The sequence below is a fragment of the Chenopodium quinoa genome, unplaced genomic scaffold (assembly GCF_001683475.1).
Source record: "Chenopodium quinoa cultivar QQ74 unplaced genomic scaffold, ASM168347v1, whole genome shotgun sequence".
Lineage (NCBI taxonomy): Eukaryota > Viridiplantae > Streptophyta > Magnoliopsida > Caryophyllales > Amaranthaceae > Chenopodium > Chenopodium quinoa.
In genome coordinates, this window is record NW_018744757.1 from 1,446,506 (window position 1) to 1,466,044 (window position 19,539).

General features: G+C 34.3%; 1 protein-coding gene across 3 annotated transcripts in view; it reads left to right on the top strand.

Moving 5' to 3' along the window:
• The first annotated feature begins 3,676 nt into the window (after positions 1 to 3,676).
• Positions 3,677 to 19,539, top strand: part of LOC110703736 (ycf3-interacting protein 1, chloroplastic-like) — a 32,685-nt gene continuing 16,822 nt past the window's right edge. Inside the window, exons 1-2 of one of the 3 annotated variants that reach the window (XM_021881517.1) lie at positions 3,677 to 4,243; positions 4,333 to 4,377. In XM_021881517.1, the coding sequence (XP_021737209.1) occupies positions 3,923 to 4,243; positions 4,333 to 4,377 (366 nt within the window). In that variant the 5' untranslated portion in view covers positions 3,677 to 3,922. The remainder of the gene's footprint in view (positions 4,244 to 4,332; positions 4,378 to 19,539) is intronic. The other 2 variants (XR_002507758.1, XM_021881518.1) reach the window with 2 other exon arrangements.

The window sequence follows — 19,539 nt, forward strand, 5'->3', positions numbered from 1 at the left end:
TTTCAGGAAATCAGTTTCATTACAAAAAGTAGTTCCAACCTTTTCAGGTACCTTCCTCATTATGTGCCACATACATAGCCTATGTTTAGTTTTCTAAAAACCTTTTCTACGGCAATACCCATTGCAGGATCTTGATCAGTGATAATACAAGAGGGTTCTCTTCCCATACACTTCCAAAAAGTTTCAAATAGCCACACAAAAGAATCTATGTCTTCTTTAGATAATAGAGCAGCACAAAATGTAACACATCTCTTGTGATTATCAACACCAGTAAAAGGACAGAAAACCAATGAATATTTATTTGTATCATAGGTAGAATCAAAAGATAAAGAGTCCCAAAATAATTGATAATCTCTTCTACCAATAGCATCTGCCCAAAAAGCACGAGTCAAATGCCTACTTCCATCAACACAGCAATCAAAATAATAACCCCCTTTACTGGTTTTCACTTTTTGTTCAAGGTTCTGAACAAACATTGCACCATCAACATTAGAGATATAAACTTTCAAGTCCCTAGAAAAATTTTTGAAATCATTTTTACTGCCCCTGACATTTTGAAACCCACCACAAAGTTCTTTCATGATCCTATAAGACATAACAGCCCCTATATTTAACTTTGAGTTGTCAAAAATAAACTTCTTATGAGCAAAATTTAAACCAACTTCATGTTTAGTAACTTGCCTAATAATAGGTGTAGAAAAAGGGTGAGAATGATATTCATAAAAACAATACACCATATACTTCCCACCAGTACATAACCTAAATTTTATCTTAGCAGGACAACCAACTTTCTTCACATCTTTCTCTTTAAACAAGCACCTTCAACTTGTTTACCAGGTTTCTTGTTATTTGTCACATACCCTTCTTTGCTACATAATAAATATTAATTTTAGTAACTCCTTTACCAGTAGGATCATTCTTATTCTTTTGTGATTTAGTAGTACTAGAACGGACTTTAAATCCACACTCATTAGCATATTTGTAATAAAAGGCAATACCATCTTGAAGGGTATCAAATATCATTCCAAAAAAAGGTTTGTTTTCAGAAGAACATGGCATATACTCTTTATCACCTCCAAAATTATAATATATTTTAGGAAGAAAAGGCTAAGTGGATGTTTTAAAAATTCTTACATTGTTATCTTCAGTAGTGACAGAAGAAGAACAATGTTCTATGATTTCAGACATGTTCCTGAAAAGTAAATAAATAGAAGGAAAAAGTAAATAAACAATAAATAAAAGTAAATAAACTATAATAAAAGTAAACAATATTTTTAAAAAATATGCTCTACGCTTTCAGACATGTTCCTGAAAAGTTAATGAATAGAAGGAAAAAGTAAATAAACAGTAAATAAAAGTAAATAAACTATAACTAAAAGTAAACAATATTTTTAAAAAATATACTAATAAAAACTATTAGAGATATAATAAAAAGTAGATGACTCAAAGCATAAAGTAAATAAAAAAAATTAAAAAACTTGAAGAAAATAGAAAACTAATAATGAAAAGTTAATGACTGAATGCAAAAAGTAAATTTAAAACAACAACAAATTATACTACTAGATTAATAACAACAAACAATATATCAACTATATGCAGACACAACTACATTGAATCCGTAAGTGTAAAACCATAAAATAGGAATTAAAAACCAATATCGTAAAAATAAAACCCAAAATCAAACAATAAATTGTATAGAATAATTCAAAGAACAATTAATAAGCAAAAATTAAGAAAAATTACAATAAAAACCCTAAATCGAAAAACTCAGCTCAAAATAAACAATGAAATAAAAATAAACAAACAAAATACAAATATAATTAGAAAATTACCTCAATGAATGAAAAAACCTGAAGAATACGATGTAATAAAAGATCAAAAACGAAAAATCTGAGCAAAAAAATTCGCAAAGTCGAAGAACTCAAATCCACGACGGAGAATCGATGTTAGAGAGAGAAAATGTGGACGCGTAGAGAGAGAGAGAATGAATGGGAAAGAGAGAGAAAGAAAGGAGGTCATTCATTTTGGCAAAATTACCAAAATGCCATTACTGAAATGAAAAATGCGGGTAGGATATCAACCATTAGATCAAGGAAGATCAACGCACCAGATTAGTTCCTAGTTCCTATTCTATGCTTAGGTTCTCACATGATCCCATATATATATATATATATATATATATATATATATATATATATATATATATATGTATCAAAAGAATTTTTAAAAAAAAAATTACCATGTCAAAATGAATATATAATCTATTATAAATGATTATGTCACATTGCAATTGCAGACATGTCTTTTTCAACAGGGAAACTTGTTATTATATCTTTTAAGAGTTGAGGATCATTTGTATTATTCACTCTTGATTGAATAGGAATATCATCATCATCACTGTTTATACACATTTAATAAAAAAATCAATTAAGAATTATATGACTCCATAATGTAAGTGACCATATGTAATTTATTTTTAAACATTTCTAAAATAGAATAATATTTAAAAATAGAATCATCAAAGGTTTATGATGAATGAACAATATGTTATTTATTTTTGAACATTTTTTGACATGTGAATGAACATTCATTAATATATGTGTGAATATACACATATCCAAATGAACATCTATTTATCAAATTCAAATAAGCATCTATAAATATTAGAGTTAAAATGTATGTAATATAATATTCAAATGACGCTCATGAGCATATAATTTAGTATGAAGTTAAACATGTATTATTATAGTCTATGTGAATATTTTCAATATGAGAATGAATATGTACGTTTTTACATTTAAATAAACATATGTTTAAATACCAGTAAACATTCATTAATATGTAAAGATCATAAACAAATTAGGGTAGTCTTATCTCAAGAATGAACCCTAGTAGATGTAAGGTAAGAATGTAAATGATCATATACTAATATCATATGACATCTATCAAAATGAAAATGAACATTTATCGAAAGTGAATAATTGTTCAACAACCGTCTTCTCCGGTGGAACCTTCGAAGTTTCTTCTGTGTTTCGTTTCTACAAATACCAACAAATATAGTAGATTTTAGTCTATTTTGCACAAAAATAAGTGTAATTATAGTAGATTTTGTTTTGGAATATCAAAACACAAAAAAAAAAAAAAAAAAAAAAACTAGGGTTTACCTTCGAAATTATACTAAAATGAACAAATTCTTACTCTTCTTTTTTGGAATTTAGTTGCGATTCACGAACTTCATCTCGAATGTCAGACATATTTAGAAGTTTTAAAGCAATTTGAAGTAATTTTGAAGCAATTTGTAGTGATTTTCATGCGATTTTTTGGTTTTTGATGCGAGAGAATTTCTGAAAAATAGGTTTGAAATGATGCTTTTGATTTATTTTTTTTGTTGTTGTTGTTGTTGTATATATACGCGAGGAATCAACGGTTACTTGCATTTACCGTGGTTAGTGGCGGGTAACTGCTTGGTTAGTGGGGTGTGGGTAAGGGTTTTATTGTGATTTCGAGTGGGGGGAGTAGGTAAAGGGGGGTGTAGCCATTAAGAATTAGGTTTCGTAGAGCTTTATTTTTGGGCTCAAATGATAGGTTCAGATTTCGTGTACTCCACAAGAAACTTGTACTAATAGGGTACCCTACAGATTTTGAATCCAAAATTTAATTACCCAAAATTGAAACCTGATCTGTAGGTTTCGGCTTAAATAGGTTCCGATTTCAAGTCATGATATCTTGAATTTTTGCTCATCCCCATTAATGACCGCATAATGATATTTTAAGAATTCAGCCACAACAATCCACATGACCACGTATGACATAATGCAATGTTTCAAGTTCACATACTAAAATAAAATTTTAAAAAAAAAAAAACATTAATTTGAACCTCCTTACCAAAAAACAGACTTCACTAGATAAGCTTAGAGAGAGAATGGGAACCCAACAGTTACAACTGCCACTACCATCATCATCATCTTCAACTTGTTCAACTAGACTTTCTTCCATTTTATCTCACCACTACAATTGCCGTAGCACCACCACTTCACTCCTTTTCAACCGCAGCAGCACCACCAACACCATTCTCTCTCTTTCCCTCAACCATGTCAACCACCGTCGTTCAATTCAGCACGGCCGTGTTGGTATGGATGACTCGACTATTCCGGCTACCTCTACCGCTTTTGAGGATGACGAAGACGATGTAGAACCCGAACCTACTCCTGAGGATCTCGAATACATTAGCCGAATTAAAAGAGTAATTCTATCTTCTCTATTTGTAGTATGTCTTATTGTTTGATTTTATTGTATTATGAATTTTGATTTTATTGGATCATTCTTGTTTAGGTTTTGGAGCTTCTCAGGAAAAACAGGGACATGCTTTTTGGAGAGGTACCTAATTTTTAATTTTGCTTAATTTCTTACAATTGGTGATGCACCCACTCTTGGAATTTCTTACAATTCTTTGTAAAAAGAAGATTAACCCGCATTTTAAGTGCATAAAATCCTGTATTTTTAGTGAAATTAAGTTGATTGATATCACAGGATCTAGGAAGTATATGGAATTTGGGGAAAAAAAGTTAGTGTTCCAACAAGGCTTTATTTGATTTGGGGTGTTCCATCAAGGTTTATTTGTATTGGTATAACCGTGTTTGTTGGATATGGTTTTACATGGATTTAAAACTCAATAGTTTTTCTTTGTTTGATTCCTTACTAGAAAAGTTACTCTATAAAGAAAGTAAAATTCAAAGTGGAAGGGAGAGGACGGACGGGAGGAGAGGAAAAAGGAAGGTTAAGAGTAGGGAGTTAAATGTGGCTTTATTGGGTTAGTGAGGCTTAAAATTTGTTAAACCCAATTTATTTGTTCTTTAGGCCGCTAATTGATCTTGCATGTTGACTTATTGGATGCAAATTGTGGAAGCTATTAGAAAACGATAATCATGCACAAATTGTTCGTAAACAATTCCCCTGGTCTTCCACTTCTGTGTTATGGGGGTGTGTGTAACTTGTGCTGTTGTTGCAGCCTGGTGGATTTGTCAAGGAGAGAGAAATAAAATGGGGTTTTAAGTCTCTGAATTTATTTTCAATATGGCTAATTGGCTGAATAAGGCAGATGAAGGGGTGGTCATAGACTGAAATGCGGTGTTTGCCATTGTCTTCATGGAGTTTGTATAGGGAGATGAATTTGAAGTGACACACCTTAAACCTTTTGTTTTAGAAGCCAAATATCAGATCTTATACTTGGAACATATATTTTTGAAGCAAATTAATTAAGTGTGATTAATAAGAATAATCAACAAGATTGAAGGAAAGAAAATTTGACAACGATATTGTGGGACTTCCTTTGCTTGACATGAAGAATAGGGGTAATGACTAATTCGCTAGCGATAAATTGATGTGACAAATTACAATACTATAAAATTTCAGATCATATCACTAAAAAATACAGAACATTTCTCTTGAGTTAAATGAATACAGTGGTCACAGGGATGGTTAAGACTTCAAACAAAGTTGATTAATGCATATCTTTGGATATATATATTATTCATAAGACACTCATACTGTTACTGAGTAACGTAGCACTACTTTAAGACCAAATTTGTCTAAAAATTATAAAAATAAAGTACTATATACGAAGTATGAATTTTTTTATTCATTCGAGATCAAGATATATATATTTCACCCACGTAGCATCATACTGTCTAATCATCAATATGCTTGTATTGTTTATCAATCTAGTCCTATTGAAAATAAAGCCCGATAATTAGGGAATGTTTATATTCAATTTGGATTTTGAGGAATGAGATTGCTTTTCAACAAAGATACAGGACTGCTGCTGTTTTGGTGAGGGAAGTCCATTTTAGAGTTGCTTGTCGTTGTAATGAGAGTCAAAGGAATTTTCTTATTGTAGGATGATGTATTAGGCTTGTTTGTTTGTTTGGTTGCTAGCAGTTTCTAGTTTTTGGTGTTTCAGTTTTGCTCTTGGTGATTAATAATTTTTTTTTAATTGCCAAAAAAAATTGGGGATTGAGGAGGGGGAATTTTGGAATAATAGGGTTAGGAAGGTAATAAATGGGTGAAAATGGTTATCTTGGAAATGGAGTTTGTTAGCTCACCCATCATACCAAACAGTATGTAATGGAAACAACTGATTTCATTTTTGCTTTTGAAAGTACCATCGCATTCTAACTGTATTTGTTAGGCCTTGCTAAAATTCACTAATTTTTTCTCTCTATGCCGTGAATACCATAAGCAATCTTATTCACTTTTTTTTTTTTTTTTAATCAACTGGCACAAATCGCCTCTGAAGAAAACTAACACACCAAAGGAGAAAGCAAACAAGCCTCTAGTTACAGCAAAGCTCTGCCAAATAATCTCTCTGAACATCAGAGCACCTACTAGCTACCTTAAAAGTTAATATCATGGAATAACACAGAACAGTCCTGCATTTCTGGTTAAAAATGAGATCATTTTTTTGAAGCCAAATTGCATAAATGCACCCTGCAAAGAACATCAGAAAAAAGCTTATGCTTGATAGTACTTTTTTTGCCACATTTGATGGCCCAATCAAGCTCCCTGGTAAAAGAATCAAGTCTTTTATGAAAATTCAGAGTCTGCAACACCAGACTCCAAACCTGGAAGGAATAATTACACTGCAAAAATAAATGCTCAACTGATTCATTTCCACTGTTATGTAACTTGCAAATTATAGAGGGGACCTTAAATTCCAGGAAAACAGTATAATCTTCCCCATATAGTCAACCAGGTTATAAACAAGCTCCTCGGAGTTGCTTGATTATTACAAAGAACTTTTCTCCAAGGCACCTTAGGCTGAGTACCATTAAGATGTTGATACATTTTCTGAATAGAAAATGATCCATTTTTAAGATATCCATCCCAACCACCAGTATCAAGAATAAGATTTGCACCATCAAAATGAGATCATTTCTTTGAAGCCAAATTGCATAAATGCACATCAAAATATTTCCCTCAAAGCCCATGACATATATTTATTGAACAGTAAAGAGCAAGATAATCCCTGCGTTTCATATAATATGCATCCACCGTGCACTAAAGCTTGTCTTTCTTACAATAAATAACCCAAACTAACTTACTCACAACAACTTTAATCCACAATTCCATATATTTGATGTTCCACTTATTAAGATTAATTCATACTACACACTTAGCCAGCCACGTCACCACTTGCTGCCTCCTCCCCCCCACCCTCGCCGGCCATTCATGCCCCGAAACCCTTTCTCCATCATCGTAAAAATCTAAAAAAAACCTTCTCCCTCAGTGTAAAATGGTGTAAAACGGTCGGCAGGCCATCCCCAACCTCACACCCAAGGTGCTAGGGTTTCAAGGGTGGGGAGGGTCGACCGGCGGAATAGGGAGTAAAACTAGTTTGTAGGGTTTTTCGGGGAGCGGAGGGAGGTTTTTCAGGGGAGGGGAGAACTGCGCAGGGCAGCAAGGGGCGGGGGAATTTGGCGAAGGACGACAAATGGTGGGGGAGGCGTGTCGAGTGGTTTGGTGGATGGGTGGTGGCCGGAAAAGGTGGAAAGTGAAGGAATTAGGTGATTGTGTGGTAATTGGACGGGTGGGATTTATTCCCTTTGTTTTTAAAACAAACAACACAGAAAAAGTAAGGTATTTTCATTCCATTCTTTTCCTTTTCCTTTGTTTATTCCATTCGTTTATCCCGTGCGAACAAACGACCCCTTAATATTCATATCTGATCTATCGGTAATCACAATTGCAACTGAAGAAGCGTAGCTGTTTTCATGATGATTTGATTCAATCCCCTTCTTAATTATGTGTCTTCTAGCAGATCTACACCCTATGGTTTTCTCTCTGTTGTTGGGATATACTCCCTTCGTTTTTAAATACTAGCTCCATTTCTAATTTTTGCACCATTCATTTGTACTACTTTGACTAATGTTTGTGATTTATACGTAAGAAAAAATATAGTTTTGTGGGTACTTGTTGGAATCGTTTAATGAATACATTATTAATTTTTAATTGTTAGATTTTATACTTATTGATAACTAAAGATATTATTGATAAAAAATTAACATCAGTATACGTGCTCAAGAGAATTGAAGCAGTATTTAAAAACGAAGGGAGTAATTGATAGTATATTGTATGTTCTACTAGGGACCATAACCATAGATGTCTATTTATATGGACTCTCTTCCTAATCCCCCTATCATGTATTTGAAAGGGCCCAACAGTCACATACAAGACTAAACCTATACCTTATAAAAAAAGATGTAAATAAGCTTACTAATTACTTATTAGATCACTTTATGTGAGCAAACTATATGACAACGAATAAGTATATTCATGTCCGAATAGTTCACATATATAATTGTATTTTGGTTATGCGATATTTGCTATAATGTAACTAGACCCATCAATGGCCACAATATCAATAAATCAACTACATGAATCAAGCATAAGTGTATAGCATGGAAATAGCTTATGAATGTGATCCAAATGTCTGTTTCTAATTGGACACTTTAGATTTTAGTAGGATTAACAATATGTTTTAATATATGAGTAAACCAAATTGAATACTTTATTAGAAAATACTTTAATAAAAACCACAGTATCCATGATATGTTTATGTCATACGAGCAGTGTGCTCATGAAATACTTCACGTGATAACACCCTTAGCAAGCAAATTTACAATCATGGGGTTTGTGCTAGTGTACTCTGGGTACAATTGTTTACCCTCCCCTCCCTCTTCACAATTCTAAACGTGACATCAATTGATCAATATGCTTTGATTTTGTCAAGCTATTATTATTGTGGCATACAATAATATTATTGTTGGCATAAAATAATGTTGTCACTCATAAATTTGAATTATCTTCAATACCATTCAAAGAAATCTTGTATTTCAAACATTTTCAAAGTTTTTTTGAGATACCCTTTTGTGACAACCTAAGAGTGATTGGATGGCGATCTGGATGAATTTGTATCTCTAACACAAAAGAGGCATCTCCAAGATCTTTCATCCCAAAACGATTTGATATAAATCTCTTGGTTTCGTTCATGAAGCATATATCGTTGCCGACAAGCAATATGTCGCATATAAAACCAAGAAAATATGCTTACTTCCATTAACCTTATGGCACATACAATCATCTGTGTTGTCAAAGAGACATAACGACTTACTGAAACTTAAGATACCATTCACGAGAAACTTATTCGAGTCCGTAGGGATAAGACAAGCCTTACGCCTTATCACATTGCCATTTGAATTCCTTTTGTTCTTAGAAATCCATTTACAAACTAATGGGTTTCACACCTTTAAGCAATGAAACAAGGTCCTACATAATCGTTCATCTTGGACTTAATCTCCTCATTAATGGCATCAATCCACTCTTGAGAAGTAGGGCTTTAATATCTTAGCAAGCGGTGATTGGGTCATCATCTAACATTTTGTTATCTAGCTCTTGTTCTTAAAGTAGTGCAACAATTTCTTCATTAATTTCATTGTTATCCTCACACTTTTAGAGTAAAACAATAGTTATCTGAAATTGTACTTCTTTCTCTAGTGGATTTTTTAATGGCGCTTATTCTTGAATCCGTTGAGTTTACTCATTAGGAATTTCATGTTGAATCTGAAGAGAAATCATTATATTTTTTGGATTTGTTTATTCAACCGTGTTAAGAATGGAAGTCTTATCATGGTTGATAGCATCCAAAGGTAGAGAAATGTGTTTCGCTTCAAAGATGAACTCCTTAACCTTATCTTCCCTTTCAAACTTAATATTTAAAAACTCTAGCATTTCCCATTTCAAAATTTAATCTAGATGTGGATTATAAATTTATAACCCTTAGACTGTTAGGGTACCTAATAAATTAACTAATAGTTATAGAGTCCAGTTTCTCTTCATCTTGCCTATAAGATTTATAAGATTTGAACACATCTAATGCTTTAAATCTTTCATCGATTAGATGTAGGGAGCCATAACTAGAATAACCGTCTATGACCATTATAAAGTATTGTTGACCATCATAGAATGGACCACAAATGTCCGTTTGTATTGGTTTTAATACATTTGAAGCTTGTCCGACTCCTAATTTCTTTTTATTTGTTTCCTTTTAATGTAATTAATGCATACATCAAAATCTGAATAGCCAAGGGAATTAAGAATTCCATTTGACACAAGTCTCTGAATTCATTGTTTAGAAACATGCCACAATCGTTTGTGCCAAAGTGATGGGGAGTTTTCATTTGCTATTTTTTTCTTTTAGTACCACAAATACTAGCATGCAAAGTTTAATTAGATGAAGCAATAATATCTAATAAATATAACTTATCATATCCAAATAACCAACTTTGAATATGAAATAAACTAACTTTATTGTTTTCAAAAGAACAAAGGTAACCATATTTGTCCAATGTAGAGAGAAAAATAAAATTATGTGTAAAAGACGGTACAATAAGTCTCTTTTAAATCCAAATAATATTCAATTGTTAATGATAACTAAAAGTGCCTTTAGCTTCAACTTCAATTATCTTGCCATCACCAACATAGATTTATCTTTCTCCATCACGTGCTTTTCGAGGGAACCCTGCATGGAAACACTCATGTAAGTAGTTAGCTATGGAATCTAGCCACAAAGTATGTTCAAGCACCAATGTTAAATTAACCTTAAATTCGACTAAAAGAAAAAAAAACATACCCTTTTTCGCACGCTAAGCATGGTACTTTGTGGATTGTATCTTTTGTGAGTCATACCACCACTGTAGAAGCATCCGGATGCTTTAGTTGCAGCCTTATTTTTTCTGTGATTATGAAACAACATCCTTACCCTTCTTTCTTCTCTTGTTATCCTGTAAGGAATATGTCCAGTGAACACATTTTGTTTCTTCTTACTTTAAATTGTCTTCCTCTTGAACACAATGAGAAATGACCTCATTTAGAGTCCACCCGCTATTCCTTTTGACAATTATAATTGACCTTAATCTGTTTAAAGAGAGATCTAAACCAAATGCACGAGCAAGTCATCACACAACTCTAACTAAAGTGCCTTTAATTTTGAAGCAAATGAGACATTTCCAGAATATACTCACGTATGTTCCCCGATCTTTTATACTTTTAGGAAACAAGACTATTCAAAAGAGAACTTCGCCTTTCATTTTTCGCAAAATGCTTTTCAAGTTCAATAACAAACAATTTGGCATCATCTTATTTGGACATAGTGCCCCTAAACGATTCTGGAATTGCACATGTCATGGTCATAAGACTCATGCAATTTGAGTGTTCCTACTTCTCTACATTACTCTTTTTAATAAAGGAACTAGAATTTGTAAGAGTTGCAAACGCCTAAGTGCCTAACCCGTTGAGCATGGGGTAGATCCATGCAACCAAGAATTATCATAACGTTTTCTTTCCAACTACTTCCTCCGCTACGTATTATGTGCAACAAAGTTGCTTGCACAAACTCGTAGAAGAAATTTGTTAAGTGGAGATTAGTTGATGAGAGAGAAAAGAAGCCCGTGTGATTAAGGAATTGAAATGCATGTGGGACCGTTTTTTTTGGAGCAAAAAACTGAACAGATTTTACAAAAAGGGAGGGAACTTTAAATTTTCAGAAGTTTTAAAATTTTCACCCATATTGGAAATTTTGGCTCTAACAGCCATATTAAGTTACAAAAGGTAAGGCAGATTATGAATAGAGCACTACATTAAAGGCGATTCTCTCTCTCTCTCTCTCTCTCTCTCTCTCTTCATAAATTACAACCACCATAAATAGTCTACCAAATTAGCATTAAACACAATCAGTTTACAAAATACAAAATTAGCAAAATAATCATGATTTAGTGGATGGTTAAAGTAGCATCATTTGAAGGGTCGAAGCTTCAGCACGTTCTCTAAAAAAAGTCTAAAAAAATGGAAGATGAAGATTTTGATCAGTTTTTTTTTTTTGTTTGGATCAATTATTGATGGAAGAAGAAGAATTAGAACATGATGATAACAGCGCAGATGCACAAAATGGGGCACAAATCAGTTGTAGAAAGCAGCTTACATTGAATGGAAAAAGAAGAATTGTTGATGACATTTGATCAACATTACAAGATGAAACTTTACTGAGAGGTGCACAATGCTTGACAGAAGCACAATTAACAAAATTTTTGCAGATGTAATGAAACAAAAACAGAAGAGTGAAAAAATTGGGGAAAACTAGTCCTAAACTAAGAGAGTAGTTTGATGAATGGTTGCTATTAGTTCCACTGAGGCTAAGAACAACCGAAAGAAAATTTAAAGTAAGAAGAAACAAAATGTGTTAACAACTCATAGACTGAAAAAAGAGGGAAACTCAGAGTGCACACTAGCACCAACTATCCAGCTCTTAGTGATAACCACAAGGTGGCAAGGCTACAATGGGTACACCTACTAAAGATGCAACATTTGTGGACATGCATCATGTCATCCACAATGATGAAAAAGTGGTTCTATTTGAGCCCAGAAAGTTCTACTTGTTACCTAAAGAAGAAGATCCATACATATATCAACAATCTAAAAGGTTTAAGATTAAGGACATGTTTAGGATTTCAACAATCCAAAAGGTTTAGGATTAAGGTTTAGGATTAAGTGGTTCTATTTGAGCCCAGAAACAAGAAAATTCTACTTGTTACTTAAAGAGGAAGATCCCTACAGATTTCAACAATCCAAAAGGTTTAGGATTAAGGTCATGTTTACGGAAGTCATTGGAAGCCCAATTCGTGACAGAAATGGTGTTGCCATTGACGGAAAGTATGGGATTTTCCCATTTGTGATCAAGAAACTAACTAAGAAATCAAGCAAGAACAAGCAAGTAGAGACTCTTGTCACAAAAGCAATTCAAAATGTCAACAAGGATGCGCAATCAGGAAATGCTCCTCAACAAAGTCATACCAACCATCATTGCAAAGTGGCCCTCATGCATGGCAAAAAATATTTTCATACAATCACAAAATCCCCCAAGATGAGGAGTTTCAGGCAGCAACAACACAACAAGGGTTCAACATCACAATGGTATACCAACCCCCTCAATCCCCTTATCTTAATGTTTTAGATTTGGGGCTTTTCAACTCAATTCAGTCCATTTAATATGAACATTTTCCAAACAATGTGGATGAGTTAATTGAGAAAGTTGAAAAATCATTCAATACATTTGATTCTATTGCAAACAAACAGATACATTTGAGTATCATTGTAAAGTTGTATGATTGAAATTCTGAAGAAAGATGGTGGTCAAAATTACATATTACAGCATACGAAGAAAAGAGTATTAAACAGACAAGGGATTCTCTGGAAGTGCCATGTGAATTGGTTTAATCTGTGTGAAGTACCTAGTCAGGCCTTCACACCAACAATAACTAGTCAATGAATATGAAATGGAAGTTGATGCTGATTAGGTGCAAGGTTGTGTATGTTTGGTGCACAGAAAGTTTTTTGATTTAGGGCCTACAATCAGATTGACACACATAACCATATGTAAAAGGCTCAAACACAATTGTGGTTATGTGTAACTATAGACTAGTTTTTTTTTTTTTTTTTTTTTTTTTTTAAGTTTAATTTGTGTGTCAATGTAATCATGTAACTCTTGCAGTTAGAATAGGTCCCTTTTGTAAGGCAACTATGGTGTATCACTTGAAAAGAATGAATTAATGAATGAAAAACTTTTGAGTTGCTTATGTTAATTGCATTGTGTGTTAGAAATTGATGTTCAAAAAATACATTTGTGAACAATTCCATGAGAAGGATTACATCACAGCCTAAAACACACATAAAGTCATTATTCACCTATCACCAAACCCTTCAAATAACTAGGGACTCAAAACACAACCAACAATAACAGGCTACCCATGACATCAGCAACAGGAAACCAACAAGCCAAAGGTTAGGGAACCAAAATAGGTTAGGCAATCAATAAGAAGAGGCAACCAACATAAGTAAGGTAACCAATAACAGCCAACAAACAACAACAGGTTGCTAACAACAACAACAACAACAGTAAACCAACAAGCTAGAGGTTAGGCAACCAAAACATGTTAGGCAATCAACAACAAGAGGCAACCAACAACAAGTAAGGCAAACAACAACATGCAACCAAAAACACACAACTAAGACAGCAGGAAACCAACAACATATATCAAGCAACTAACCTAAACAATAGTAGCCAAGATCTGCAAATAGATATTGTAGGGAATAAATTCAAGCTTTAACCCCATAGCTTGAACCCCACTGTGATCATACACTAAAGTACGGTGGCGTCCAAAAGGGAAGAAGATAGAGCAAAAGAGTCGCCAACAAGTTTTAGGAACTTGTAAACCGTTCACGAGGTGAAGGTTACACCCCTTAACGATCCAAGAGATCGTCAACTCCATAAGGTCTGGAACCAAATAAGAGTTCGGGGATGAGGGTACAAATCCAACCTAAAAGAGATTGAACCTGCCCTAATAATAGGCCTCTACTTTATTCTGATCGTATTCATGTACGCTTTCTGACTAACATGCAATCAATAGGATTAACCCTAAACCTGTTTATCTATGTTGGTTGAATATTAATGCACAAATAAATCTATTATTGGCGATCACTTGAATTATAATCACAATTAACCCTAAACAAGATTATTAATTATCTTATTAAACGTGATTACAAGTACAAATTCCCTTTAAACATGCAATAAAGGCGTGACCAAGCAATAAATAAATAATGTATCAAGCAACATAATAATAAAATAATAATAATTATAATCATGACAATAATTATAAAAATCATAATCATAATAAATAAAATAATCATCATCAAAATAATAATAATATTCATAATCATCATAAATTATAACAATTATAATCATAGTCATGTTCATGTTAATATTAAAGCATAATAAAAATAGCAAGATCCTAGACATGATACTAACAAGATTAATAACAAACCCTATCATGTCACTAAGCAATAAAAATCAAATCTTTAACCCTAAAATGATACTAACAATCATAAATATTAGGAAGAGCATAGGAAGCATCGTAGCAATCATATTTAATATTAAAATCACCCTAGACATGATACTAGGAATATCATAAGAACAATACAAACATGATTTCTACATCATAATATCAATTAAAACCATTAAAGTACTTACTTTGATGACTCGTACCTCTTTCTAATAACAAAATACACACGTTAGTAACTTCAAGGAAATAAATCAAACAATTAAATTAAATAATTGAAAGAGAGATTTGGGACCAAACCCTCAGAAATTAAACCTTTCACGTCTAAGGCGAAGGCAACTTTGAATATGGCTAGGTGTTTCTAGATCTTATGAATACGGAATTTTGTATGAGAAAACAAAGTTTAGAGAAAGAAAGAAAGAATTGAAAGATTAAAGAATGCTAATTAAAACTGATTGTAGATGAATGTAGATGATTGATCATTGAAAACGGAGTTTTCAATACGATATTTATAGAGAAAATCAGCCAAAAAGATAAAATAAACAAAACAAAGTCTGACGCACAAAAAAAAAGAGTTGGCGCAAACCCTGGCTAGCTGGCGCTAGGCACCAACACTAGCGCCGGGCGCCAATGGCTAGCGCCAGGCCTGGTTTTAGGCACCAAAGCCTGGGGTCAGGCGCCAAGCCTATTTTCAACGCGTTTTCGAAAATCAGGTAAGTTTGCCGTACTGGAGGATAAAATCATATAATTGCCCTCGAAAATGCTATTTGATTTTGATTAAAACTCTGAAAAGTCAACAAAAGTCAATTTATCAATGCTAATTGAATTAGGAATGAAAAGAACCTTCTAGAAAATTCTAGAAGACTAAAACCATTCCTAATTGCATTAGGAATGATAAATCATATTAGGCCCTCCCCTAGATCATTGGGCCGCACATAAAGCTCAAACCGGGCCCAGTTTAGTAAATTGGCCATAACTTCCTCAATATTCATCGGAATTGGGCTTATAATATATCGTTGGAAAGGTCTTTGCGATCCCCATCCAACTACACTACTATTGGACCCATATCATGGACCAAGAAAACTGGATTGACTGTTTTCTTAAAATAAGTTTTCAAAAACAAAGAGAAGAGAAAAGAAATTAAAACTATCCGCAACACTAGACTTTCCACACTTTCACTTTATTCGATTATGATTCGACGTGAAAGGTACTCATCACTGGGTTTGGTTTTGGGGAGACACAAATGGGTGTCTACAGAAGCCCCCACTTTGACTGAGTTTGGAGAAACGCAAGTTTCGAAAACAAAAGTCAAAGTATCGATAGGGAAGGAGAATGATTCAGAACATTCTCTGATCCAGAATCACTCTTGTAATGCCGATACCTGTAAACTAGCGTTAGTTAAACAGATAAAAGAGTTAAGAAACGCGTATCTTGCACCGTCGAGCACACGTCTCTGAAAGTAACCGATTTGCTGTCGCTTTACTGTTGTTTTGATGACCTCCTACAAGCTAGAGAATGTCATCCCGCTTGAAAACTGCTACGCCTGTAATTGCTTCCAAATTAGAAGATTGCTTCGCCTGAAACTATCCTCCTCCGCTTTGATAATATTCCACGTCCAAGGGAATACCATCGAAGATTGATTCTCTTGAAACAATCCTCAGTTATTTGTGACAACCCTCCACAATCTAGGGAACACCATCTTGATGTTCGATGTTCACTCGTCTCTGAACAAAGAGCTTCCTTTGGATATGTTCACGTGTCTCTGAACAAAGAGCTTCTTTTTTATATGACTCCAATTTCCGCTGTGATAGCCTTCGAAAAGATCACTGCTTTTATCCTTAATGCTGCTATGCCAGTACGTCGGCGCTTTGCTGCTTGTGAACCAGTATGTCGACAATCCTCTTTTATCTGGGAATAGTTTCCAACACAACTCTTGTATGATGTATGACAATCCGATTTAGGGAAAGTTGTCAATGCCACGTAACAATCCATCCTTGGAAATGTTGCCACGATGAAGCGACAATCCGTATCTCGGAAAATTTGCCAAAATCCAATTTTTGGAAAAGTTGTCAATGCTTCGTAACAATCTTTCATAAGAACTTTGCTACGATTGACAATCCACATCTTGGAATATAACTCTTGAAAGCAATCCACCTTGGAAATTTGCCAACGCTATGCGACAATCCTTTTGGGAAAATATTGCCACTATTGACAATCCGCGTCTTGGAACATTTGCAAGAAAGAGTCGACCGACAATCCACTTCGGGAAAATTTTCCACTTACTGAAATTAATGACAATCCACGTTGGGGAACCTTGCCGAAATAGAGTCCTACAACAATCCTTTAGGAAATTTTGCTATAGGGAACTGGGTGTATGACAATCCAATCTCGGAAAACTTGCCAGCGATCTATGAATGTATTACAATCCGAACTTGGAAAAACTTGCCAAACTAAGAAGGAGCACGACAATCTACGCTTGGAAACTTTGCCAGAGATGACAATCCAATCTTGGAAAAAATTGTCGTTGAAGAAGATGCACGATAATCCATTTTTGGAAATATTGTCAGTTGGGGATGACAATCCAATTTTTGGAAATATTGTCGTTTTAGTGCTTGCTTTTAAACCGATTGTAATGAGCCAGTGTTTTAGGCGCTTAAGCTAAGTGAGACGATCTTTCATCAGGTCGACTACTTATTGTGATTGTAATCAAACTGACTACTTAATCATGTCAAATTGCTTATAGGGGCTAACTGGCGTACCAAGGAACCCGAAATTGTTGTATGAGGTCGAAATCACCTTTCTGAGAGGCTTCGAGCTCTGTCGTTGTTGAGATATTTCTGGCGCCAGGAATTGGAGTAGGGTCTTCCCTATTCTGCTGCACATGTATTTATTTTGACTATAGAACTTTGCCAATCTTTTTAATTATCTTAGGGTTGACCTAAGGTTTAATGTTGCTTGACTCATCGACTTGACACGACTCAAGGTATAAACTTGACTCGATATGATTAACTGACTCGAGGTTGACTCGACACAAAGTGAAATGACACGACATGACTCAATGTGTACATGACTCGTGTGTGCATTGTATTATGATTGTGCGACTCGAAAATGCAAAGAACAAAAATTTTCTGTCATTTTTGTGGAGGGTACCGACTTTCTCCCGAAAAAGAAAAACGCGAAAAAAGAATCGAAAGTTTTTGAAGGTGCATGTTGAATGAGCTTAGTCAAATGTTGTGCAAGGATTAATTCATCCTAGGATTTCTCAATTGTTGAATCCACGATGAAAGTATTTGGGTAACTTAGGCACGGAGGCTAAGCACTTCGTACTTCGTGATGCAATGATGAGTGATGTTAACATGACAAGGCATGCTTCAACGTTGTGTTAAGACTTCATGACAAAGGGTTCCTAAGGGAAGTATATTTGATCATGTATCTGTGCAGTGTGTGAAAGTGATACTAAATTTAGGCCGCAAGGGCTAAGTGTGTGGAAAGATGTTATTTGTTAAAAGAGTCAAATGGTGGTGACTCTTAGGCTAGGTAAGCTAATGATGTAGGGATCAAGCCCCCAAGTCTAGCTTTAAGTGGATAGGGATGAGCATAGGAAATCCCTTGACATGATCATGGTGTAAGTGTGTGAATGTGAATATGAATGCATTTTTATTACGGCCGCACCTCGATGTGAGGTTGTCTACGTATCCGTTAGGAATCAGGCCGAACGTAGCTCTAGCCGAACCTCGCACAAGTGTGTATACCTCAAAAAGGTCTTTTTAAGGGTTGTAACGTGGTTAGGCTAAAGGTTTGAAGAAGAAGGGGATAAAGGCTCAAGACCCTAAATAAGCCCCCAAGGTGTGCAACCTCGCTTTTGAAATATTTATATTTTTATGCTTGAGGATTTTAACTCTTTTTTAGCTCTTTTTTTTGCTTAAGCATTTATTTTATTTTTTCAAGCGTGGGTAATCCCGAACATGCGGTCTATCACTCACTTGGCATTCGTGTTTCTCAGGCACGGTACCGAGCACTCAATAAGAGACGCAATCTGAGACGTGTTCTTATCAAAGACATGTTCATGTCAAAGACATTGGAACACTTGCCCTTTTGAACACTTTTATTTATTTTTTGCTTTTATTTTTGCCATTTTAATCTTTTGAATTCACTCAAGCCTTTTTGAAATTGCATAAGTTAAACACCATCCCATCCCAAGGTTAGGTAGATGTAGGTTGAAAAAAGAAGAAGGTTTATCGTTAGACGAGGCTCAAAGTGGTTTATGAAGAAAGGATTGCATATTTGAAAGGTGAAAGGAGATATGATGTGGCTACAAGGGGTGCCTTAAGTCATTGGTATACCTTGTGCTTAATTCGACATGGATTTTTTTTTTTTTGAAGATGCAATGCAATGAAATGATCATATATAAGGAAATAAATGCTCATTTTATTAAAAGAAAATATATAATAATCCTACAAAATAAATCTAAGGAGAAAAAAAAGGTGCCTATGCTAGACTTATTGGGGAAAGGGTAAATGAGAAGAAATAGAACAAAGAGGTCACGAAATCTTGTCGTTGAAGCTCGCCTCTTGTCTTGTGTTGTTCGCTCCGA